The sequence below is a fragment of the Fistularia commersonii genome, chromosome 34, assembly GCF_037954325.1.
Source record: "Fistularia commersonii isolate RoL2024-O1a breed Wild chromosome 34, RoL_Fcom_v1.0, whole genome shotgun sequence".
Lineage (NCBI taxonomy): Eukaryota > Metazoa > Chordata > Actinopteri > Syngnathiformes > Fistulariidae > Fistularia > Fistularia commersonii.
The window spans coordinates 7,172,280-7,197,507 of NC_141317.1; the positions used below are offsets into that span (position 1 = coordinate 7,172,280).

At 44.9% G+C, this 25,228-nt stretch overlaps 2 protein-coding genes across 2 annotated transcripts; one reads left to right on the forward strand and one right to left on the reverse strand.

Moving 5' to 3' along the window:
* Nucleotides 1-1,376: 1,376 nt before the first annotated feature.
* On the reverse strand, nucleotides 1,377-4,855 carry LOC147214438 (solute carrier family 26 member 6-like). Its single transcript, XM_086141122.1, has 7 exons — nucleotides 4,652-4,855; nucleotides 2,845-2,940; nucleotides 2,658-2,764; nucleotides 2,497-2,566; nucleotides 1,785-1,877; nucleotides 1,517-1,627; nucleotides 1,377-1,442 (listed from the first exon to the last, which is right to left on the reverse strand). Exons 1-7 carry the CDS (start codon nucleotides 4,853-4,855, stop codon nucleotides 1,377-1,379), a joined length of 747 nt encoding a protein of 248 aa, XP_085997248.1.
* On the forward strand, nucleotides 4,775-20,693 carry LOC147214439 (sodium- and chloride-dependent creatine transporter 1-like). Its single transcript, XM_086141453.1, has 14 exons — nucleotides 4,775-5,358; nucleotides 6,408-6,710; nucleotides 11,168-11,299; nucleotides 11,406-11,742; nucleotides 12,332-12,464; nucleotides 13,772-13,906; nucleotides 14,056-14,159; nucleotides 16,879-17,003; nucleotides 17,133-17,245; nucleotides 18,742-18,882; nucleotides 19,416-19,518; nucleotides 19,602-19,702; nucleotides 19,780-19,950; nucleotides 20,121-20,693. The coding sequence occupies exons 1-14, from the start codon at nucleotides 5,328-5,330 to the stop codon at nucleotides 20,181-20,183; spliced, it is 1,992 nt and encodes a 663-aa protein (XP_085997579.1). The 5' UTR covers nucleotides 4,775-5,327; the 3' UTR covers nucleotides 20,184-20,693.
* The last annotated feature ends 4,535 nt before the right edge of the window (nucleotides 20,694-25,228 follow it).

The following is a 25,228-nucleotide window of genomic DNA, read 5'->3' on the forward strand; positions in this document are numbered from 1 at the left end:
ACAAGATTACATCATAATACTTGTTTCCAAAATATAAATCGTATGAGATGACAGTAGAATCATACATTTAAATTCTCACTACAGAAAAATAACAAAGCAGTTTGTCAAATGTTGCAAAACAAATGCCATTCAGCATGCCTCCGGTCCAGGGAGTAAATAAGACCCCCTCCCCCGAGGAGAGGGTCCGGCCAGAGTCTTGCAGGTACGCTCCGCTGATCGAGAACGGGAGACATTTGGCTTTCCTTCCCTGCAGGACGTGGGCTGACCCCGGCGCTGCGGCCCATCCTTTCACATCACCTCTTCACAGCAACCTTTCACTCCCCCTCTCCTCTCATACAGGCTATAAATACTGGCTCCTATTAGTCCTGTGTTACATTCTCCTACTCTCCCCTCTGCCTTTCCCCCGCCCCTTCTATTTTCTCTCATACACACAACAGAGAAGGGGGGGGGGGATCCGGTGACGTATTGCTGGCTATCTCGTTAGAAGATATCATAAAAAGCCCCGTTGCCATGGCAACAGCTCCCTGGGTTTCCACGGCAACCGATCGCCATGTCAAGACAAGGTTGGCGCATCCCCCCACCCCCTCCCCCAAAAAGGGGAGGAGTCAGTGAGGACCAATGGTGAGCAATGGAACGCCGTGTTTGCGGGAGGGTGCGGGGGGGGGGGGGGGTGGCGGGTTGAGGTAGCGTGACCCCTGCTGGTCACAGCCTGGAATTGCGGGAAGCATTTTTGAGGGAAATAAAAAAAGGGGGATGAAAATCTGAGGATTCAGAAGATCTATTTCAAGATCAATATAATGATTGTTTTTTTCTTTGGGTGGGGGAGGGACTCACATGGATGAACTCTGGTTGTCGTTTTTTGGCAATGTGGAGAACCGCGTCGTGAACGCTGACAAACACCCTGCTCAGTGGGAGAGACTCCGAAAAGAAGTCTGCTCGACGCAGCTCCTCCATGACGCAGGCTGACGTTTCACCGCGCACGAAGACAGAGATGCATTAGAGGGAAAGGCTTTTTGTCATCACAAAATTCAACATTGCTTTTTGGGAGATGGGAGACCCTGTTTCGTCTAAATGTATTACTGACCTTGGCAGCCTGCGAAATAGACATCTATGTCGATATCTCAGAAAGTCCCTGAATGTCTGAGAGGGAGAGGCGGCGGCATTTTATTGCTTGGGTTTTCTTTTGAAATGTTATGTTCAAAACACATTTTAGGAATGCATAGTAATCAAATCGCACGCGTACATACATTTCTCAAGGTCTGGATGGCGACCGTGTCCAAAAAGCTGGTCGTCGAGACGTCCAAGACGATGCTGTGGGTGTCGTATACGCTTCCCTTCCCGTAATTTCCCGGGTGGGACGCGTCGTTGCTGCTCATTCAGTCACCCTCATTCTTCTCTTTCGTGGAATGCACGTCACTGGAGATGTAGCTGAGGCCGTTTACCTGCAGAATATGTTATTGGTCTCTCAGCTCGACATCATAGGCCATCATAAAATATGTTGCTGTGTTTTTCATACTTGCTTCTTGGCCTCTTTTTCATCCCTCTTTTTCTGTTTCTCCTGGTCGTGCTTTAGTTTTGCGTCTCGCTTCTTCTTCGCCGTCAGCAGCTTCCCAATTTGGATTCCGCTCTGGGCAAAATAGCCAAGCGTTACATTAGAGAGAAATGACTGTGGGAGATAATATGGCAATAAAGGGCACTTTAGACGCCCCCTGGAAACACATCATATGATCCAATCCGAGCTTACACACAAAAACACATCCACATTAACAGACACACACACTCACCTTCTCTTGCAGGGCTTCGAAGTACATCTCAGCATTTGTGTAGTAAATTGTCGTTGATGAACGGAAGATTTCAATTCCCGGAATTTCTTTGGCCTGCAGGGAGACATCGGAATTCTGACAGGGGCACGATTTATTCCGCTTTCATTTGGACCCCCCTCCCACCCTCAGCGTGAGACCAATTCATCAACCAAACTGGTAAAACCATCACGTTTTCCTCTCTAAAGGGTCGCTTCATCCGCATTTGACAGTCACTTCCGCAGCATGTCGGGCCAGTGGCCGATTATGTCATGTCTTGTTTCGAGGGATTTGTCAGCGCCAAAGTTCACGACACCCGGAGTGTAGTTCTCGGGGGAACGTGAGTGCGATGACATCCTGGACCCGGTCGAGATTTTTCGCCAGACTCAAGTCTATTATAAACCATAAACCATAAACCAATTATGAAATTGCTTTGGAGTGGGTAAGCTTGTGCTTCTGTGGGCCAGGGTGAAAAGATAAACAATATAGAAGGCAAACAGGAAATAAGAAATGCATCTTTTCATTACATGTTCATGTTGCTTGGATTAAAAAAGTTGCAAATTTGAGAATACCTTATAGTCACAGTATCAACATGCCCAGAAAGGCACAGCTGTAATTCGGGCAAAGTGACATATCCTCTTTCTCTAGATTAAGAGAGCACAAAGTGTCTTGTAATTTATCAAGACATGATTATTACCTCCTTGTAGCTGTCTATGTCCAGATACAAGCCGGTGCCCGGCACGTAACCCGAGATAGAATAGCGGGGTCTGAAAGACATTGAGTCGCAGGATTACGGCAAGGACTGTCTCGCGGCCAAGCGTATCTGGAGATAGCTCATATTTGTGGTTCAACAGTTACAGTTGTGTTCTGAAGATGAAGGTGAACAGAGAAAAGCCAACAGAGACAGCCAGACCCAAGTCCAAATTGAGCAGGATGGTGCTCAGGAATGTTACCAGCCACACAAGCTAGAGGGCAGCAACATATCCAGTGTGAAATCACACAATCTTCCACTGGAAACATCCGTGAAACAGGATTGAAGTCTTACCAAATCTACTTTGTTGGTCTTCCAAAGCATCGGCACGTCCGTGAACTGCATAAACATTCCCTTTAAATTCACGAACACTATCGCAGATAAAACGGCCTGAGGAACAAACGCACCCATCTGTCAAGAATTGTACTGATCATTGGAAAGGATCAATATAGTAAGTAGCATTACCTTTGGCAGGTCCTCAAAAAGAGGTACTATTTTCAAAACCGTTATCAGCACAATGATGGAGGAAATCACACCTGCCACCTGTCAAAACACACACACACACACACACACACACACACACACACACACACACACACACACACACACACACACACACACAGGGACTATAAACTGTATCAGGTTGCTCACAAGAATAGGAATGTAATTAGATCTATTTGCCCGGCGCGTGGCACGGTGGGTATGCTCACTTGTGTCTTGCCACCGATGCTTTCTTGGACCACACCACTCTGTGTAGTTTAAAAACAGAATTGTGGTAGGCAATTGCATTTCCTCGCAATTAGTTTATGATAAACTAATGCCATTTTTCCCAAATCGTGCCTTAAATGATATGTATTTAATGAACCGCAAGATTAGCTGTCCAATGAAGTAAGTTGGATGCAGCCACATCCAAGAGATGTACTTCCAATGTCCCTTTTCACAGGTCAGTGAAAATAATTGCTGTTGAATTCAAAGTTTCTTTATGAATCATATCACAATATTTATCAGTGTCAATGTGAGATGTTTGTCTGTTCTGTTCTCATTTTTTTTCAAATTATTGTTAGCATTATTATATATTTTATGACAAAGTATTATTTCATGTAAGTTATTCGACACATACTGCAGACGCAGGTGACTAGTTGAGATGCACTGGCTACAGGCCTGTCCTTCAGGTTGAATCAAAATTTTATTCAAGTGTTATCTATTGCCACACTTTTTTGTGACATAAAGTGATATTTACTACAGCTTGACGTTTGCATAGAATCTTTTCACTGTATTATATTGTGTTTGCTCCACGCTGTGAAACGTATAAAGCAATGTTTTATTGCTCTTTCGAGTGGGTCTGTGAGCCACATTGTACACACAATGACCACTAGGCGCCGTCAAAGATCAAGCATAGCATCCATTGAGACCGCAAACGTGAGCAGTCTTCTAATTGTGGCATAAATAACAACTGCTGCATCGCTTTCTGTCGACTGACGGTTTGCCAGCCGCCATAAATATGCGAAGAACAAGAAGAAGACGTGTCGATGTAAGACCAACGGCTTAAATGATCGTGCGGAAGAAGTGTCTAACACGTCGAGTGGGTCACCTTCACATTCTGAATGGACACTGATTCAAGCATGTGACTCCCCTTAAGGCGGACACACATATTTGGACATTCATGGTGGGAAAACGTGCACAAAATGGGAGTTGCTGCAAATTGGCGTGCTCCACGACATTCTTCCCAAATAATGTGCTTATTTTGATTTTACCGCGTTTATCCTAGAGCTGCGTGAAGCAGTCGAGTGATGTGGGTGTGGGTGGGGGTGGGAGGGCTACACCGAGACACCATCATCTCCATCACTCCTGTGTGTCTGATGGGATGAGTGGACGTTACATCCATGATGTGCACCGGAAACTCCACGCACGAATGGAGGTCGTGGGTTGAATTCTTGAAGAATCGCAACCCACGGGCCCTTTTTTTTCTCCCCCCTACACACACACACACACACACACACACTCACACACACACACACACACACACACACACACACACACACACACACACACACACACACCACGTGACTTCGGGTCAAGAACAAACAGCGGCGCAGCGTACCCATCCTTGTGACTTTGACGGAGCGCTGCTGCTGATGCTGTGCCCGCCGCACTGGGCTGCTCTCGGCCAATCACATGCGGCGGCTCCGTCGGAGGGGGCGGGGCCTCCGACGCGGACCGTTACAGTCAACTGACTGTGGAGCTGGAGCACATTCTGCGTCTGTACGTCCGTCTGTCGCACCGTCTGCATCACGCACAGGTTCATGGACTTCTGACTCGGGTTCAGGATTAGAAAAAGACACAACAAATAATTTCTTCTCTCTAAGGCGCAGCATCATTTCCATCTAACTGTCCTCCATGAGATTCTTCAGGCTTACCTTCAAGTGCTTCGTCGACTGCTTTTGAGTCTTCCTCTGTCAACGGCTGAACTGACCGCGGCGCTTTGTGAAATTTTTTCCATCTCTTGGCTGAGCTGAGGGGTTCCAACTTGGGACGATACACAAAACTGCGATTATTTTTGTTATACCAATAAGGTGAAAAAAAAACTCAACAAATTGCGAAAAAAAAACAAAGACAGCTGGAGCTCTGTGGTGGCTGCATCTCCTTGAGACCGCCTGGTGCCTGGTCAGCTCGGCACCTTCATCCAACTCGATCCACCGTTGGCCAATCCAACAGCCTGCTTGCTTTTTAAAACACACACAGATACATATTTTTATTTCGAGACGTTTTCCAACGAGATGTCATCCGAATTGGAGGAGATCAGTCAAGGTAAGTATGATGCGTCCCCACTGCTTAATCTTAATGTACAGTTGTATGATAAATAATCTCCACTTGGCAAAATCAATCAGTAGAAAGCAAACCCTGTCCCGGTCACTGCTTGCACATGTTGAGTTGCTCAAATGTGTCCTCCAGCCATTCCTCGTTCTACCACTTACCTGCGTATGCACAACGGTATTGCTGGCCAAAGGCACAGTGAATGTCTTGCAAACGGTTAAGTAACCGCCTCCATGTCTCATTTGATCAAATCTATTCCGGAGAGACTCCAGCACGTACAACACCATTGTTGATGTGTTGTATCAAATTACTTTCGTTTATACAGAAGCTCTGAATGGTAGACGTTGTATATCGGCAATTAATAGGAAGCATGGGAAGAAATGTATTTACATATGTTGTCTACATGGTAGTGTAGTAAATCTATTGGCAATTCTCACTATCAAGTCAAAACTCTGACATCATAGTCAGAATTCTTAGTTGAGAAACTGAAGTCAGAACTCTTGGGGAAAAATACTGTTATCTCAGAATTGTGAATTCTAACTGTAATCTCTGTAAACTCAGAATTCTGTGATTGACGTGCGAAAACAAGTCAAATTGGGGTAAAGCGATTGCAATGGTGCACCGGACTCTGTCCAACAGGTCCGGGATAGTTACAGCCAGGTTTAAACCTAGGAATACATTATGTCCATGGTAGACCAACCACAATGACACAGTTGAGGGAGCACAGGCTGGGAGAATGAATCACTTATAAGTGTATTAGGGTATGAGACAGTAGAGAGGGCTGATGTATACACACACAAACACACACACACACATCTATACACACATATATTTATACAATAATTGAGATCGGACTAATTGACGAATGCCTTTGAAAGTAGTGACGGGCAGAGAGTTGTGATCGTAGTGCAACAATAATGGATGTCAATCACCAAAATTCACAGTATCATAGCTTTCTTAGATTTCTATCCATCCTCCTCATCCCTTCCTGTCTTCTATCACTTTCATCCTCAGCACATCTTTATGAATCTTTTTCTACCCAGATGAAATCAGTCTCCCCCAGCTGGAGGCAGGGAACCTGTCCGAGGAGGAGGCAGTGGGGTCCTCGTGGCACCTTGTCCCCGTGCCTGGAGCAGGTCCTGGTTATGGCGAGGGCAGAGGTGATGGTCCACCACAGACCCAGGAAGGAGCCGCAGCTGGGACCGTAAATGCGGCGGTGGCGGTACCAGTAATGGAAAGAGAAACCTGGACCAGGCAGATGGACTTCATCATGTCCTGCGTGGGCTTTGCTGTTGGTTTGGGCAACGTGTGGCGGTTTCCATATCTTTGCTACAAAAATGGAGGAGGTGAGCTTCAGTTGTGCTTGATGTGGCACAGTGCCACAGAAAGAAGTTATCAAAATGTTACATCCCTAATACAAACACATCTATTTCCAATGTAATGTCTTACTATCGGAAGGATTCAAACTGTTAGATATCAAGGCCTTGTTTTATCAATGGTTTTGTGCAAAAAATAGTTATTGTAGGGGACTGGTGCACAAAGTTAAGGAGCTATGACCTCTTGAAATATTCATACAGTAGACTATCACAAGGAAATTCATGTTGAAATTTCCTTCTCGTGGCAACTGGTCTTGAATGTCTCCCCCCCCTCACCTGAGAGGGGGGGTCCAGCGAAGGTCCGACAACAGTACGACGGTGCCGCAGGACGAGCTTCTCCAGCGACTTCAAGACATGTGATGTCAGGGCCACTGGTCTGTAGTCGCTGTGTTTGCTGGGATGCTTCTTCTTGGGCACTGGGACCAGGCATGAGGTTTTCCACCGGTCAGGGACAACCATCCGGATCAGGCTCAGGTTAAAGAGATATGTGAAGATCCCACACAGCTGAGAGGCACATCCTTTCAGCACTCTGGGGCTAAGTCCTTCAGGGCCAGCGGCTTTCCCGGGACAAAGGCGACTGAACTCTCTTCTCACCTCCTCAGCGGTGAAGGTGACAGGAGGGGGTCGAGAGAGTCCCAGTGGGGGGCAGGAGGGCTGAGGTGTTGACGAGACATCGTACAGGGAAGCAGAAGAGGTGCATGGGGGAGGGGGAAAAGTCTTGGAGGTGAGGGGTGAGGGCACAGGGGAAGGAAAGTCCTGAGCAGAGCTGGAGGGAGGGCGGGCAGAGGCTTCTTCATCAAATCTGTTGAAAAACAGGTTTAGTTTGTTGGCCTCGTGCAGGTCTCCTTCCATCATCTGGCTTGCTTGTTTTCCATGGCCAGTGATGGTTTTCAACCCACTCCACACCTCCCTGATGTTGTTCTGCTGGAGTTTGCTCTCTAGCTTCCTCCTATAACTGTCCTTGCCCTCTGCGATCTTCTCCCTCAGCTCAGTCTGCACCTTCTTCAGCTCCTCTATCTCTGCTCCTGAATGCCGCCTTCTTCCTGTTCAGCGTGCCCTTAATGCCCTTAGTCACCCAGGGTTTGTTATTTGTGAAACAATGCACCGACTTGGTGGGGATGATGTTGTCGGTGCAGAAGTTCACATAGTCCGTAATGCAGGCAGAAAGTTTTTCAATGTCCTCTCCCTGATCTTTGCAGAGCACATCCCAGTCAGTCATCTCAAATCATCCCTGAAGAGTCAGTTCTGGCTCCTGTGACCACCTTCGGACAGTTCTGGTGATCACAGGTTGCCGCTGGACTTCAGGAACATAGCAAGGCTTTAAGTGGACCAGATTGTGGTCTGCCCTGCCCAGAGCAGAGAGAGCTGTGCAGGTGTATGCGTCTGTGGCATTTGCGTACAGCAGGTCCAGGGTTTTATTGTCTCTAGTCTTGCAGTCCACAAACTGTTTGAAAGTGGGCAGAGAAGATGACAGTGTGGCGTGGTTGAAATCCCCAGAGATGGCTATGAAGGCACTGGGGTGCTGAGTCTGGAGTCTTGCGACCGTTGAGCTGATAACGTCATTAGCCCGCGGTGCAACGGCAGACGGTGGGATATAAACCGTTATGATGATGGCGCGGGAAAACTCTCTGGGCAGATAGTACGGCCAGAGACTCACTGCCAACAGTTCGATGTCCGGGCTGGACACACGCTCCTTCACCGTGATGTGTTCGGGGTTGTACCACTTGTTGTTTACAACCACAGCGACACCTCCTTTCTTCTTACCGCTGCCGGCACAACTCCGGTCCCCTCGCACCAACTGAAAGCCGGGTAAACTCACCACAGAGTCCGGTATGTTGTTGTTTAGCCAAGTCTCTGTGAAGCACAACAACGAGGCCTCACGAAACACACCGTCGCTCCTTGTGAGTGTTGTTAACTCCTCCAACTTGTTGCCCAGCGATCTCACGTTTCCCATCACAATGGAGGGGAGATACGGTCTTTATCTCCTCTTCCTCAGCCACCGTCTCCTCCCGGCTCTGCAGCCCCGGTATTTCCTCCGTTGCTCCTTAGGAATTTCGTGCCTCTCCCCCATCCCGCCGCTGCATCTCAGTTCCATCAGCTGATCCCAGGTGTAACCAGTGGAGCCGTTGCACTGCTCCGCCAGGACCGGGATCCGGCTCGAAAAAAAGTGCTCCAAGCACCGCGCAAACAAGAAATAGCCAATGGAGCAACACTTCTTGTTTTGGTAAATTCTTAACTAAACTGTTACTAAATTGTTACGAAAGCAAGAAGAAGTAAACAGAGAGAAAAAAAAGTATAAAATTTAGGAAAAGAGACTTAAGGTGAGGAGAAACTCTGGCAGGCAGCTGCCCGAGACAGCGCCGGACGCTCATCAGGCTTCAGCCCTCTGCTCTCAGAGACTGACATAAACAGTGATGGATTGAACGTGATATAAAATGCCTCTAAATTGCACCGTGGCGGATTTAAACAGGTTGACGTCTCGAACGTGTCCCATTTGGTTTTGTGTAACCGCCCTTCGTACTGTAATGTTTTTTTTCTGCCTCCCTCTGTGTGCTGTACATCTCTCCCCCGTTCCTCCGAGCGTCTCTGATTTGCGTCACATCCGATCACGTGACTCTTTTCTTTCCTGCGCACTGTGAAGGCATCACCTAGTTATTTCAGTTCAAACTAAATCATCGCTGTGCGTTTAAATGTGTTCCACACAGGAGGCAGAAACTAGTGTGTCACATGTGATTTATTCCTGGAATACACAAGTCAATACGTTTTAGTCAGAGTGGCGAGTGATTGTTGGAAGCCAGACGCCGACAACCGCTGTTTGCGCACGAGGCCTCAGCAGTCAACGTGGACTAGAGCTAACGGTAGCTTTTGCTAGCGCCTGTAAGCGATTACTCTAATAACGTAAAACACACAACTAAATTGGTTCCAACACCCAAAACGTCTCCTTAAACCCATAAACTTCCACACTGATGCAACATATACAACTACCTAGAATACACATGTAAATACGTGTTAGTCAGAGTGGCGAGTGACTGCTGGAAGCCAGACGCCGACAACCGCTGTTTAGGCGCGAGGTTTGAGCAGTCAACCCCCCGCTGTTGTCACTACCGTCATCCCCGGTCAAAGAACGAACTACAACAGCGTCAATTCAAACATTTCCAGCATTGTGTGGGTAAGTGCCATCTGAAATCAAAACAACAACAATATACACACAAAACAAAAATGTCGGGGGTGTCTCCACATCCAACAATACCAGTCCAATTATCAAAATAGTCCTGGGTGCCACATGTTACCGTCATGATACCGTCGCGCCATTACAGCGCGTCTTCTAACGTGTATTACTGAAAACAGCAAGTTGTTGCAAAAGTACGTGCAACTGGAAGGAGATTATCTTTAGGAGGCCCCGAACACAAGCCATTTGCCCTTGGGCAAACGCCACTAATCAAAACGAAACAAGTCCTCCATGCCTCTAACAGACCTAATAACCCTTACAGGAGTCCATTATCTTTGTGCCCTCCATATTTGATAGCTCTTCGTCTGCAGCCTCTCCATGCAGCCCTCCAAGTTCAAGGACAGTCCTCGCCAAAACTGCCAAAAAAAAAACCTTTTAGAGTGGAAACAATGATTTTATATCTCACAGACCTTGTCAATTCTGCAGTTATATTTAGTCTCTCCTGCCACTGACGCGGACTCTGACTTATTCGCCCATAATCACTTCTTCCTTATTTCCATTAATTTCAAGATTGTGTTTGGGGTTGTTTGTGTCCACAAGAACAGATTTTTGGAGACTTAAAAAAAAATCTTTCATTTTAACAGCAGCTCCATGTAACATTCTCAAGAACTTAATATGGCCACGACCACTACTGTAATTCTCTCTGGACTTATGAGCTATTTTCTATTTTTCACACCACACCGTGTTTTTCTATGTATGTACTTCTTTTTACTTCCCAGAACTTTTCGGGGCTCCATCGATACATGAAGTGGTTTTTGCATGGGGTTCTGATTTCGCTTCCTTTTCATGAGTTTCCTTGACTACGAGGTGAAATACTGGCCAGTGACTTAATGCTTATTTTTCGAACCCCTTGATAACGACGTTATCTCGTTTGAAATGCTCATCAAATGCAGCATTCATCACTTGTTTGAAAGTGCATGCAGGAGTGTGAGTGTGATTATCACATAGTTGGAAAAAGAGAGCATTGCATAGCTCCACTTGAAATGCCATTCTGTGTTCTATCAAGTCGTTTTGAATTCCCTATAATTGCTCTCAATTGATTAAATGCCATTGTCAATATGCATTTACACCAAGGGATAAATGAACTTTCAAAGTGGTACTCCCTTGGCGTCTTGTCAGTTTTCTGTGATAATATTTATGTCTGCGTTCAGTTGACGTGTTCAGCCGGCTGTGAAAAGTCTGTGTGTTCCCTTCACAGGGGTGTTCCTCATCCCCTATTTGCTGATCGTGTTCATCGGGGGCATCCCAGTCTTTTTCCTGGAGATCGCACTGGGACAGTTCATGAAGCAGGGAGGGGTCTCTGCATGGAACATTGCACCTCTTTTCACAGGTGTCCATGAGTGTTTTCTGCTACTTTTTATTCAAAGCACCGTGAATGTTCTCTCAAATTCATCGCATCTCACCAGCAATATGTCTCCCCCCCCCCCCCCCCCCAGGTCTGGGTTTGTCCTCAATGGTGATCGTGTTTTTCTGTAACACCTACTACATCATGATCCTGGTGTGGGGTCTCTATTATCTCTGTCACTCTTTTATCAACCCGTTGCCCTGGGCTACCTGCGGACACACCTGGAACACACCTAACTGTACGCAGGACTTCCGCCGCTCCTGCCACAACCATAGCGCTGCCCCGCCGTCTCAGGCATCGTCTGCCGCAACACCCTCCAACCTCTACTCCCCCGTGTCCCAGATGAACCTGTCCTCAGCCCAGCTTCTCCTCAACAACAGCTGCATGGAGACTGGGGGCATGCGCTCCCCAGTCATAGAATTCTGGGAGTAGGTCTCTACTTGTATTTATTATACAAAATCACTGCTAATGACGTACATGTCTGTAATTGCACCTCATCTTCGACTAAATCAAAATTTTCAAGTATTTTGTTTGTTTGTTTGCTGTGTCCTGTGAGTTTCTCGTTCCAGTATAGCTCTTATTTCTCATTTTTCCAGGCATTGACAAAGCCTGTTAAAGCTTATTTTGACTTGCCAAAATGAATTACATGAGTCGAAAAGGTAATGTCTTCATCTGCTCCGTTGCTTTGTTTATCTGTCTGTCCATCTGACTGTTTTAAGGGAAATGACAGATGGTTAAAAATGCAGGGCCAATTGATATGCTAGGATGATAGGCCAGGGAAACAACGTTAAGTTTCTGGGGGTAGAGGCATGTAACAAAGCAAAAAAAAAATCCTGCATGTTGTTTATTCTGTATGCCTTGCAAACATATGCACTCCACACAATGGCTGTCTAGATGAACTTGCAGACAGTGTGTCAAAGCTACCCATCTATTTAATTTGTCTTTTTATCATAACTGTTTGGAAACCACTCCTGGTTTTGCTCTCTAATTAGCTCAAATCTATGTTCTCACTTGTAGGCGCAAAGTGCTCCGTCTGTCTGGTGGTCTCCACGAGCCTGGTGACATCAGCTACGAGATGGTGCTGTGTCTCATGGCCACCTGGATCATTGTTTACTTTTGCATTTGGAAAGGAGTTAAATCCACTGGCAAGGTTGGTATATTTAGCTCTACAATACATGAATCTAAGTGTCAGATACCACTGATTTTGTTTGTTACGGCCGCGCAGCAATAACAATAAATATGAACAAAACTAGAAATAAAATAGATAATTAAAAGGGCGAAGATAACAACAAGGATAGAAATAGATAACATAATGACAACAACAAGGATAAAAATTGATAGAACACCAAATGTCACTAAAACCGGGCTGCGGGTTCATGGAAGTCAGGGAGAAATCTATATTTTTTCATGCAAAGTGCTTAATAATAGCAAAAGTATCCCCTTTGACCTTAAATCAGCTTTGGTATTGTGAGAGGATCAGTGTCTAGACTGGGAAAAAAAGCAACATATGAAACCAAGGCATAAGTTCACATGTGTGTTTCTCTGCCAGTTGAGTTCCGTTCATTTTCCCCCCTCACGTGTCCATGTTGGAATTCAGTGCGTCAACCAGGCTTAACCTCGCGCTCATCCACGTTTACCATCGACAGTGTATTTTGTATGAACGTTGGTCAGACTTTTGCTTTTTTTTTTCATTTTTTTCTGTTTTTTGACAATGCATCTTCATTCGTAGGCCTAGTAGATAGTTGTGTTTATTGGCTTTTATGTCTAGAGAAGCCAACGGTCAAGGACTAATGGAAAGATATTGAAGGGGATTGAGCCAGTCAGGGAGCTGTAAGTGGATAATAACTTTCCACCTCGTAGATGTTGAGAGTTGGAAAGGGGCTTTTCTGCCCATGTTCACCCTAGATCAAGGCAAGTATGTGCTCTCTCACTCCTATACCGATTTAACTTGGACCTCTGCAGGGAGGGGGGAGGGAGAGAAGGGGGCAGCTTTCTCAGCATAACCAGACAAAGACCACTTTTGAAAAGGTCGGTTGAAAACCTCTGCTTCTGCTGTCTGTCTTCCCATTCATTGGCTGCCTTCTCCTAAATAACACACCAGGTCCTATCACACATCTACCACAGGAAGAACCTAATGGGGTTCTACTTACAAGCAGAGTAGCTGCATTAATTAAACTGATAAAAACCGCTTCATCGTACTTAATCGCTTGACTGGTCTGATGAACAGCAGGGCTGTGGACTGAACAACTCCAGCCAGCCTGTTAAATTCATAATATTCCCACCTATCTTATGCACTTTCATCATCCACCGGGAGGAGTTTGAATGCTCTCGAAGCCGAAGCCTTCTTTCTGTGCATGCGAAATGGTACATCCCAAGCATAGGCCTCCCCAAATCATTCCCAAATATATTTGGATGCATGTTTTAATCAGTTCTAATTTTCTTTTAATTTCTCGACAGGTTGTGTACTTCACAGCTCTGTTCCCCTATCTGGTTCTGGTTGTCCTTTTGGCCCACGGCGTCACTCTTCCCGGAGCTTTAAAAGGGATTGTTTACTACCTGAAACCAGACTGGTCCAAACTCGGAGAAGCACAGGTATTGTTTATAGCACGGGTGTGCACTGGAGTGTCATTGCACATTCGGCTATAGGAGTTCAGTGACTAGAAAACTTTTCAGATCAACGCATCAAATATCATGATTTGAGAGATGGTGAAATGTAACGTAGGCGATTGCTTTTATGGTAGGTTTGGATTGATGCTGGTACCCAGATTTTCTTCTCATACGCCATTGGACTGGGCGCTCTAACTGCACTGGGCAGTTACAGCCGCTTCCATAACAACTGCTACCAGTGAGTTTCAACAAAACGTAAAATCACTTGACACTATTAATGAAAGGTGGCCCGAATCAGCGTAAACATCAGCAGTCTCACTCATAAAGCCGCATGTGACCTCAGGCAAGAGGAGAAGCGAATGCCAGTATTTACACAAAGATAACAGTTGCTCTCGTCGAGGAAACCTGGCTGTGTCAGAATGAGCAGCCTTCTGCATGTGAAACCAGATACTATCACAGATTTTCCCAGGGATTCTATCTAAATATAATTGCTAAAAGTTTGTAATGACGCTTCCATGTGTCAAACACATATTCAGACTATTACGAGGTACTTAGTGCCATAAGATCGTTATTTCAGTGCAATCTCAGCGCTCACTGCTTACTTATTTGGAAGGTTTATACTCATGGGAACCATAAATATCCTGCCATCTGATTGCTTCCCTGCCCTGGCCTTAATTGGAAGTTAAAGATGAGAAAGACTGAGGTATATCAGCTCGGCTCCTCTTCTCTCACACACGACCAGATTTGCAGGGGAATATCTGGTGAGATGTGTAAAAACCCCGTTTTGAATGCTAGTAAGCAGAATCCTTAGGACACAGGAGAATTAGCGCTGCAGTTATGAAAATCCCTCTGTGCTTGGATATTGCTGAAAATGTTTCCCCAAAGTGAAATATCCTGCGCCGTTGTGAGGATGTCCAGAGCATGTTTATGTTGTGTAAATATATCAATGTTATTTATGAAAGTTGGCTATTTCATGGCAGTCTGTGAGATGTTAGTCTTTCTTTTCAGCAAAAAATGCATTCTTGATATTAAATAACATCCAGTAGTTGTGAAGATTGAAGCCTATAATTATCAGCATGTACCAGACGCCGTATACCAGGGGTGTCAAACTCATTTCTCATCGCGGGCCACATACGGCCTAGGTAGATGTCAAGTGGGCCGGACCATTAAAATAATAGCATACTCAGCAATAAATAACCAAAATATCATGTCTTTCCTCTGTTTTGGTGTAAAGAAGTACAAGGACATAAGGAAAATGTTGGAATTTAATGAACAATCCTTTTACAAAACATTTCATGAAACACCTCATATTTCCTTAGACAAAAGTGCAATTTACTTTTATCATTCACATGTATGCATTGCAATCATGTGATCATCCGATCCCACCGATCTTGCAAAGGCACAAAACTTTAACAAGTAATTGGTATTGAAAAATATAGTAATGCACTTTAAGATTAAATGAGACATATAAAGAAAGGGATTTTTAAACTATTGACACATGTGCATATAAAATCTAAATTGAATCCCTGCCTACACCCTCCAAACTAAAAAGAGTGCTATTAGATGTGTAAGGAAGAAAGTATTTACCTATCCCGTAAATGTGTAAACTTCATACATGAAACATAAATACACATACAATACATACTGAAAACGCATGGAGTTGCATGAACCGTAGAATTCCACCATACTCTTTAGTAGTGGAGCTAGTGACGAACGTTAAATTGCACATTTTCGCTAGCAATTAGCGAGCAGGCTTTTACCGCTGCGTCACTGATTTCTCGGCTATGGGTGAAAGTGGACCGCTGTTTCCTCAGAGCCGCCAGCAATTCGTTGATCTTATCTCTTCTCAGTTGTATTTGCTAGCTGTCATATTTTCACGGTGATGAGTCTCGTAGTGGCGCCGAATATCATATTCCTTAAATACCGAAACTTGTTGCAAACACGCCAAGCACAAAGGTTTTCCGTGCGTCTCCGTAAATAAATAGGACGTAGTCAAATTTTCTTTGAAAATTCGACACTCTTTAATTACTTTTCTCTGTTTTGATAACGACATTTTGGCTAATGAGGGAGTGGCGGGAGGTCGAGAACAACGACATAACAAGCAGCAGGTGGTGAATTGATAACGTCTGCTAATTGGTCCGTCTCAGTGATGCAGATCGTCGTCTACTCTGACCAAAGTAGTGCGCCCCCTGGCGGACAATCTTTGAATTGCATTTAATTAAAAAAAATTAATCCTTTTATGCATTTTTTTTTCACTTTCAAATTATCCTGTGGGCCTGGTCGAACCCCCTCGCGGGCCTGTTCCGGCCTGCGGGCCGTATGTTTGACACCCCTGCCGTATACCATGGATTAAAACTGAGTCTTAAAGCGGAAATTCCCATTGCACATTCAGATAAACTCATTTCCACAACTCGCTCTAAATTGAGGGTGTTCTGTTGTTCTGTTGTTTAAGTGTCTTATTCACCCAAAGGCTGTATTTATTATCCACATCTAGTAATATTCCTCAGTGTTTGGATGAGCCGTGTTAGCAGCTGCAACACAGTTTGATATTTATCAGGCTGCAAAAGTGGCATAATGACAGCTGTTGGGCCAGTGAGCCCTTTCAGACATACTTTTCTTCACCTGATATGCACACAGAGTATTATCTGATTTTTTGCTTGTTTTTTTCATTGATTGCGTCTTGCATATTTTATCATTTGGGAAATTCATGTGTACTTGAATACACCCAGTCAACACACACACACATCCATGTGCACACACCAGATCCAGCTTCAGATTTAATTCCAACAGCTATTAATCCTGTACTTTGCCTTCAAGTCCTTTTTTATTTTTTGGTGGCTAATACTTATTTAGTGTTTTTTTAAATGTCATATTATTGAGTTTTCTCACTGTCTCTCTTCCTGAGCTGCATTTGTGTTTGTCCTGTGTTCTGTCCGTCTCTCTGTACTCCTCCGCAGGGATGCATTTGTGCTGGCCCTCATTAACAGCGGTACCAGCTTCTTTGCAGGCTTTGTGGTTTTCTCTGTGCTCGGCTTCATGGCCGAGGAGCAAGGCGTGGACATCAGTAAGGTAGCTGAGAGCGGTAAGAATACAAGTTTCTTTCAATCTGGCAATGTAAACCATCCCGCTGAGTTTGAACACTGATTAAAAGAGCTATTTATAGAGCTTGTCCTTGATTGCAATGTGTTTCTCTCTGTATTTTTATATTCAGGACCGGGATTAGCCTTCATAGCCTATCCTAAGGCAGTGACTCTGATGCCTCTGGCACCACTTTGGGCAGCACTTTTCTTCTTTATGTTGCTCATATTGGGCCTGGACAGTCAGGTAAGGTCAAATGTCATTTTCTTATAATGACTGACGTTCAAAAACGACCCCTTTTCAGGTTTACAGCGCGTTTCCTGAACAGTGTCGAAAAATAGCCCCCGCGAAACCTTTTTCTTTGTCAATTCGCCTGGACCGAGGGTTATACAGTCAGACATCATGTCAAATTGTAGAGTGGCACTTCTTAGCGGCCACTTAGCCGTGTGCCAGTGCCTACATCCATTGTTTTACAGCTCAGGGATTTGTCAATGAGCTTCTGTCTGATTCATACAGAGAGAGTCTGTCTCCTCAAGAATCCATTCATTTACTTTGACTTTCTGTTATTTCCATCCCTCCACTATTTTCCTGCCATTGCCACATTGTTGCTATTTTGAATGAATATTAAAAATGATATTAAAAATAGGTTTGCAGCTGTTATCCTTGCAGGTTATTCTGAGGTCGCTGTAATGATACACCAAAAAACATTCCCGCAAAGGGAGACTGAGGAGGTGTGTGTGGATGGAAGCCAAAATGCTCACATGGAAAATCCCTGTATTATGTCAGTCACATCTGCATTCCAGCGCGTATGACAAACGCCGAGCTCGGTGCGAGCCCAGATTTCGATCCGAATTTCAGGAGCCTCATTAAATGAATAAGAAAATGAGTATTCTTCCACTTTAAAGTGATCACAAGGATTAGATTTTGTCTTGGGAGCAGTGTTCCTTTTTTTATGTCAACCCGACTCTCCACTGTGATCCCGGCCTCCCGGTCGGTGTCCAGCAAGGATAAAAATTTCTCAGCATCATTTCACTTCAAAAAAATCACTCCGTGGCATCAAATTCCACCACTTGTGCATAAAACCCTCAAACATTTTGGTCGGGCATGCTGATCAAGACTCCTGACACCATGCAAACAATTCAGGACACAGTTGCCAAGTGACTGATCCTAAAATTAACATGAAGCCGCCATCTGTGCCAGCTGCAGAAATGCTGAATGTACTGCTAGAAAAGGCCCGAATTAGAGGCGATACTCCATGCATTCAAATCAAAAATATAAACGTATATTTATAAGATTGCCGCACATCTGCTTGATGTTTTTTATCATTATGAAAGGCTTGAAATCTTCTTCTGCTTGGCTGCTTTCTTTTCTCTTTTATTTGGAAGCTGGTTAAGCACCCGATGTTTTAACTTTTAACCGGGACAAATTCACTGAATAATTCACCGTTTAATTTTAACTATTCTACCCTATTTGACATACTTTCTTCCCATCTTGGCAAATCCACTAGTATGCATGGTATTCAACACTGTCCCTCAGTGAATACAGTTGTGTTACATGCACATTCAAAACATGATTAAATAATGCAAGCGTTTCTGCCGAGCACTCTTGGGCCTTCACAAATTCAGAAACATGTTCCAGATCTCGCCCCATCTCTTGCCCTTGGCGCCTTTTTTCAAATGTCACTAATCCGCTGTTCTTTGTTTTTTGTGTTTTTTTTTTGTTTTTTTTCTTTGTTTTTTTAGTTTGTAGGGGTAGAAGGTTTAATAACAGGAATCATGGACGTGCTCCCCCCAAAGTCTGCCCTGGGCTCCTTACGGCGAGAGGTGGTAGCGGCCATCTGCTGCGTCATCTGCTTCCTCATTGACATGTCCATGGTCACCAAGGTAAATTTTTCACTTTATATTTAATTTAATTGTATCGTCTAGATTATGTCGGAATACGTGATGATGCTCGCAGACTATAAACGGCTAAAGCTTGAATACACTCAGTCGTGCTGAATTTGAGTGGCCTATACCGCCCGATCAATACTTATGTAAGTGCAATGCTGAACATTCAAACCAGATATAAGAAATGAGTATCATAATGCTCAGCATGTTCATAGATTCTTGATTCTCGCCTAGCGGTTAAGTAATGTTCTAATTTTAGGATTAAGTCAATATATTTTTATTGGGTTTTAACGCACGCATAACATCTAATTATTTTTACGATGGCACCAAATTTGAATCACAACTGCATATTCTATATTTCCTAAATGATCGTAAACATGTCTTGAGATCAACGAATGTTTCTGTAAAACGCCACCGAGGAAATCATTAAGAATAGGGAATCACTCCAAGTGAGTCGTGCTGGAAGTAGGTCAAACATCAAGTATTAAAGGGGTTGTCTCAATGCTGACTGCTTTTCATCGTTCCGTCAGGGAGGGATGTATGTCTTCCAGCTGTTTGACTACTACTCTGCAAGCGGCATCACTCTGTTGTGGCAGGCCTTCTGGGAGTGTGTGGTCATTGCATGGGTCTATGGTGAGACACCAGCTCGGCAGCCGGTCTCCCTTCTGCCCCGTCATTCGGCGCATTTTAACGAAACTTTCGACGGTTCCTGTCAGGAGCAGACCGTTTCATGGATGACGTGGCTCGCATGATCGGCTACCAGCCGCTGCCCTACATGAAGTGGTGCTGGTCCTACATCACACCTCTTGTCTGCGTGGTACGTGGAGACGTGTGCGTTTTCAAATGTTGCCTTCGCCGGCCGAAGCACATACCTGACTCCGTCTGTGTGTACAGGGAGTGTTCCTGTTCCATGTGGTAAACTATAAGCCCTTGAGGTACAACACAGTGTACACATACCCTGTGTGGGGCGAGGCCATCGGTTGGGCATTGGCCCTGTCCTCCATGCTCTGCATCCCTCTCACTGTTCTCTACAAGCTACTGCGTTGCAAAGGATCATTACGGGAGGTCAGTACGCTCGGATGCGCCTTCATACACATTGGTAATTGTCAATGAAAATGCGGGAATGTGTCTCCTTGGAAACTGGCCTCTTTATCTTTGGTTTCCTGATTAGAGAATGCTGAAGAGTGTGTCCGACAAACAGCGGATTAATTATTCTCCTCTCATCATTCATGCAGCGTTGGCGGCACCTAACCACCCCGGTTTGGGGCCGACATCATCTGGAGTACCTCGCCCCGTAGAGCGAAGCCAAACTACTGCCCCCCGCGGAGACCAAGAACACACATGTAATATCATCATTAACTGTACAAAAATAACTTCAATTTGTAAAGAAAAAAAAAAACTAATAATGATGAAAAGAAAATCAAAAATAGACCATGCATCATTATGAACTAACTTAAATATCCAGTGTGTTGTGGGGTCTGTGAATCAGTGTTAACAATATTTTTGAGGGGACGATGATCAGAATTTCACCTCAAGAGAAAGAGAGATGCCTTAGACTGAACTGCGGAAAAAAAAGCAGGAGAGAGGATTGTGGGGAGAGGAGGAGAGAAAGAAGCAATAAATGAGCAGATGAAGATGGATGCAATGTGTCATTCTTCGAGTCCCGCTGCACCATCTCTGTTGCTGTTTAAACCGCATATTCATTGGCGGCACTTTGCCAGTTACACACAGCTTTGAGAGATGAGCTGTAAGGCTTAATGAATGATATCAACTCTGACATACAGGGAGTATTTCAGGAATTTAAGAGACATTGCCGGAAAGAGGTGGCGAGGCCTGTCTGCGCGGGCTTCCTCCGGATTCTCAGCTTTTGTTTCGCAGTCCAAACATGCACAGAAGGTTCGTTGGAGATCTGAAATTGCTCAGATTAGTGGTTGAATATCTATGACTTCTGAATGAGAGGATGAACGGTTATATGTCACTATATTTGGACCTGCGATCGATCTGCAACCGATCGAAGGTGAACCCCGCCTCTCGCCCGATGATAGCCTCTACCCTCCTCACACACCTGAGTGCTGTCGGAAAGTCGAGCGTTAATTGAGGGTTTTTTTTTTTTTTTTACAAAATGGCTTTCTTTTTTTGGCAAAATAAAAAAAAAAAATCAAATTAGTCAGTTTGAAACATCAAACATCATGAAGATATTTCATCAACACCACCCCCCCCCCAAAAAACAAGATTACATCATAATACTTGTTTCCAAAATATAACTCGTATGAGATGACAGTAGAATCATACATTTAAATTCTCTCTACAAAAAAAGTTACAAAGCAGTTTGTTAAATGTTGCAAAACAAATGCCATTCAGCACATATCCGGTCCAGGGAATAAATAAGACCCCCTCCCCCGAGGAGAAGGTCCGGCCAGGGTCTTGCAGGTACGCTCCGCTGATCGAGAACGGGAGACATTTGGCTTTCCTTCCCTGCAGGACGTGGGCTGACCCCGGCGCTGCGGCCCATCCTGTCACATCACCTCTTCACAGCAACCTTTCACTCCCCCTCCCCCCTATACAGGTTATAAATACTGGCTCCTATTAGTCCTGTGTTACATTCTCCTACTCCCCCCTCTGCCTTTCCCCCGCCCCTTCTATTTTCTCTCATACACACAACAGAGAAAGGGGGGGGGCGATCCGGTGACGTATTGCTGGCTATCTCGTTAGAAGATATCGTAGAAAGTCCCGTTGCCATGGCAACAGCTCCCTGGGTTTCCACGGCAACCGATCGCCATGCCAAGACAGGGTTGTCGCATCCCCACCCCCTCCCCCAAAAAGGGGAGGAGTCACTGAGGACCAATGGTGAGCAATGGAACGCGGTGTGCGGAGGGGGGAGGGGGGAGGGGGGATTGCGGGTTGAGGTAGCGCGACCCCTGCTGGTCACAGCCTGGAATTGCGGGAAGCATCTTTGGGGGAAATAAAAAGGGAGATGAAAATCTGAGGATTCAGAAGATCTATTTGATCAATACAATTTTTTTTTTTTTCATAGGGTGGGGGGGGGGGCTCACATGGATGAACTCTGGTTGTCGTTTTTTGGCAATGTGGAGAACCGCGTCGTGAACGCTGACAAACACCCTGCTCAGTGGGAGAGACTCCGAAAAGAAGCCTGCTCGCCGCAGCTCAGTGGGATTGAATTTTTTGGATTAAATGCAATTCAAGAATTTTCCGCTAGGGGGCGCACTATTTTGGTCAGAGTAGACGACAATCCTCATCATTGAGACGGACCAATCAGCAGACGTTATCAATGCACCACCTGCTGCTTGTTATGACGTTGTTCTCGACCTCCCCGCCACTCCCTCATTAGCCAAAATGTCGTTATCAAACAGAGAAAAGTAGTTAGAGTGTCGAATTTTCAAAGAAAATTTGACTATGTCCTATTTATTTACGGAGACGCACGGGAAACCTTTGTGCTTGGCGTGTTTGCAACAAGTTTCGGTATTCAAGTAATATAATATACGGCACCACTACGAGACTCATCACAGCGAAAAATATGACAGCTGAGAAGAGATAAGATCAACGAATTGCTGGCGGCTCTGAGGAAACAGCGGTCCACTTTCACCCATAGCCGAGAAATCAGTGACGCAGCGGTAAAAGCCTGCTCGCTAATTGCTAGCGAAAATGTGCAATTTAACGTTCGTCACCAGCTTCACTACTAAAGAGTATGGTGGAATTCTACGGTTCATGCAACTCCATGCGTTTTCAGTATGTATTGTATGTGTATTTATGTTTCATGTATGAAGTTTACACATTTACGGGATAGGTAAATACTTTCTTCCTTACACATCTAATAGCACTCTTTTTAGTTTGGAGGGTGTAGGCAGGGATTCAATTTAGATTTTATATGCACATGTGTCAATAGTTTAAAAATCCCTTTCTTTATGTGTCTCATTTAATCTTAAAGTGCATTACTATATTTTTCAATACCAATTACTTGTTAAAGTTTTGTGCCTTTGCAAGATCGGTGGGATCGGATGATCACATGATTGCAATGCATACATGTGAATGATAAAAGTAAATTGCACTTTTGTCTAAGGAAATATGAGGTGTTTCATGAAATGTTTTGTAAAAGGATTGTTCATTAAATTCCAACATTTTCCTTATGTCCTTGTACTTCTTTACACCAAAACAGAGGAAAGACATGATATTTTGGTTATTTATTGCTGAGTATGCTATTATTTTAATGGTCCGGCCCACTTGACATCTACCTAGGCCGTATGTGGCCCGCGATGAGAAATGAGTTTGACACCCCTGCTATACAGTAACCTATCCTCATCCAAGTGCAGTTTCTGTTTTTCTCTTAACAAGACAGCTATCCCCTTGTTGCGGGCTTGTTTTCCACTTTTTGGCCAGTGTTTGGTGGTGACATACTTAAGCACTTCACCGATTACAGGGTCCTCCTGCTGAGCCTGTCTTAGATCTGCTTTTGGAATTTGCACCACTGACATCCTCACTTCATCGGATATCCCTGATATAGCTCTTGAAATGGTCAGGGGACACAGCCTAGGCTTACCTTTTTGCAGGTGGACGGCCAGAGCCTCGGTCACACCGTTCACTACCTCAGGTGACACAGCTTCTGTGCAGGTCCGGATGTACTGCTCTATATCTAAGGGCATACGTGAAAGACCATCTGCATCTCTATTTGCCCTGCCTGGTCGATACTTAATGGTGAACTGGATGTCTGCGAGTTCAGCTATCCATCGATTGGTCGTAGCATTGAGCTTTGCAGTTGTGAGCACATATGTGAGAGGATTATTGTCGGTTTAAACAATAAATGGGGGTGAGTAATAGAGGTAGTCTCTGAACCTCTCACATATGGCCCACTTCAGGGCAAGAAACTCCAGTTTCCTGAGTGAAGATTGTAATTCTTTTCTGGGACAGTCAGAGTTCTTGATCTGTAAGCAATCACAACCAGCTTTCCACCCTGTTGCTGATCTAGCACAGCCCCAAGTCCCTCCTGTGAAGCATCACAGTGTACCGTGAAGGGCTGTTCAAAATCCGGATATCCCAGAACTGGAGGCTGAATGAGGAAGTCAATCAGATGACAAAGCACTTGTTGGTGTTCAGCTGACCACAGAACTAGGTGTGATGATGGTAACTGGCCCCCATTGGTTTGTGTCCTTTTGTTAATTTTTTTTCTTGTGTCTTTCTTTTTTTCCAGTGTTTCCTTATGAGAGGAGGTGATAAAGGGGTTTAGCCATTCGTGAGAAATTGGGAATATAGTTGCGGTAGTACGAGATGAAACCCAATAACTTTCTCACTTCTCCAATGGTGGTGGGATTTCTTTGTTTTAGGGCTTGAACTGGAACAATGTCAGTCGGATCCATGGTGTGACCATCTGGAGTCACCAGCCTCCCCAAAAACCTCACTTTGTTTTTAAAGACTTCACATTTTCTGGGTGTCAACTTAACTCCATGACTTTCATAACGCTGCAGGACCCTCCTGAGATCATTTATGTGGTCCTCAAAAGTCAGAGAATGAACAAGATTATCATCCAAGGAGGGTAAGCATATGTCATCTCGCAGTCCGGTCAAGCATTCTTTCATTTACCTCTGGAACTCGGCGGGAGCAGATGTCAAACCAAAAGGGATTCTTACCCACTCGTACAGTCCCCATGGTGTGATGAATGCTGTGAGACGACGGCTTGGCTCCTCCAGGAAGCCCTGATGGTACGCCTTTCCTTGGTCAAGTACGGAGAACCAGGAACTTCCTTTCAGGGTGTTAAGCATATCTTGTATGCGTGGGATCGGATGGCGGTCGGGAACTGATTTCATATTTAGCTCCCTGTTGTCACAGCACAAGTGGAGACTCCCGTCCTTCTTACGCACACACACAATAGGGCTGGAGTAAGGAGATTCAGATTTTTTTACCCACCTTCTGTTGAACAAATCTTCAAGGTACTCTTTAACCTCTTTATGCAGGGGTTTCGGGACCGACATATAGGTTCGTCTTACCGGTGTAGGATCACTGGGGCGAATCTTAAGTTCCAGAGAAGGTATGGTGCCAACATCATAGTCATCACGAGCGAAGACTCTGCACTCTTCTCTTAACAGCTTCTTCACTTCTTGCTGCTGTGCTGGTGTGAGATGGTCAAGGGGAACAGGAGGATCCCAGGTATCTTCATTGCAGTGATTTGTCCTGTCATTTGGTTGTAGTGTTGGATTATTTTGTAATGTCGGTGATTGTTCAGTAGTTGGTGTGATGATCTCTGCCTGTTTTGTGTCTACCACTTTTGCGTTTGCAGGGTAATTGGTTCTGACCCTCTGAGTTTGTCCAAGCACAGTTCTTGGAGGCACTAATA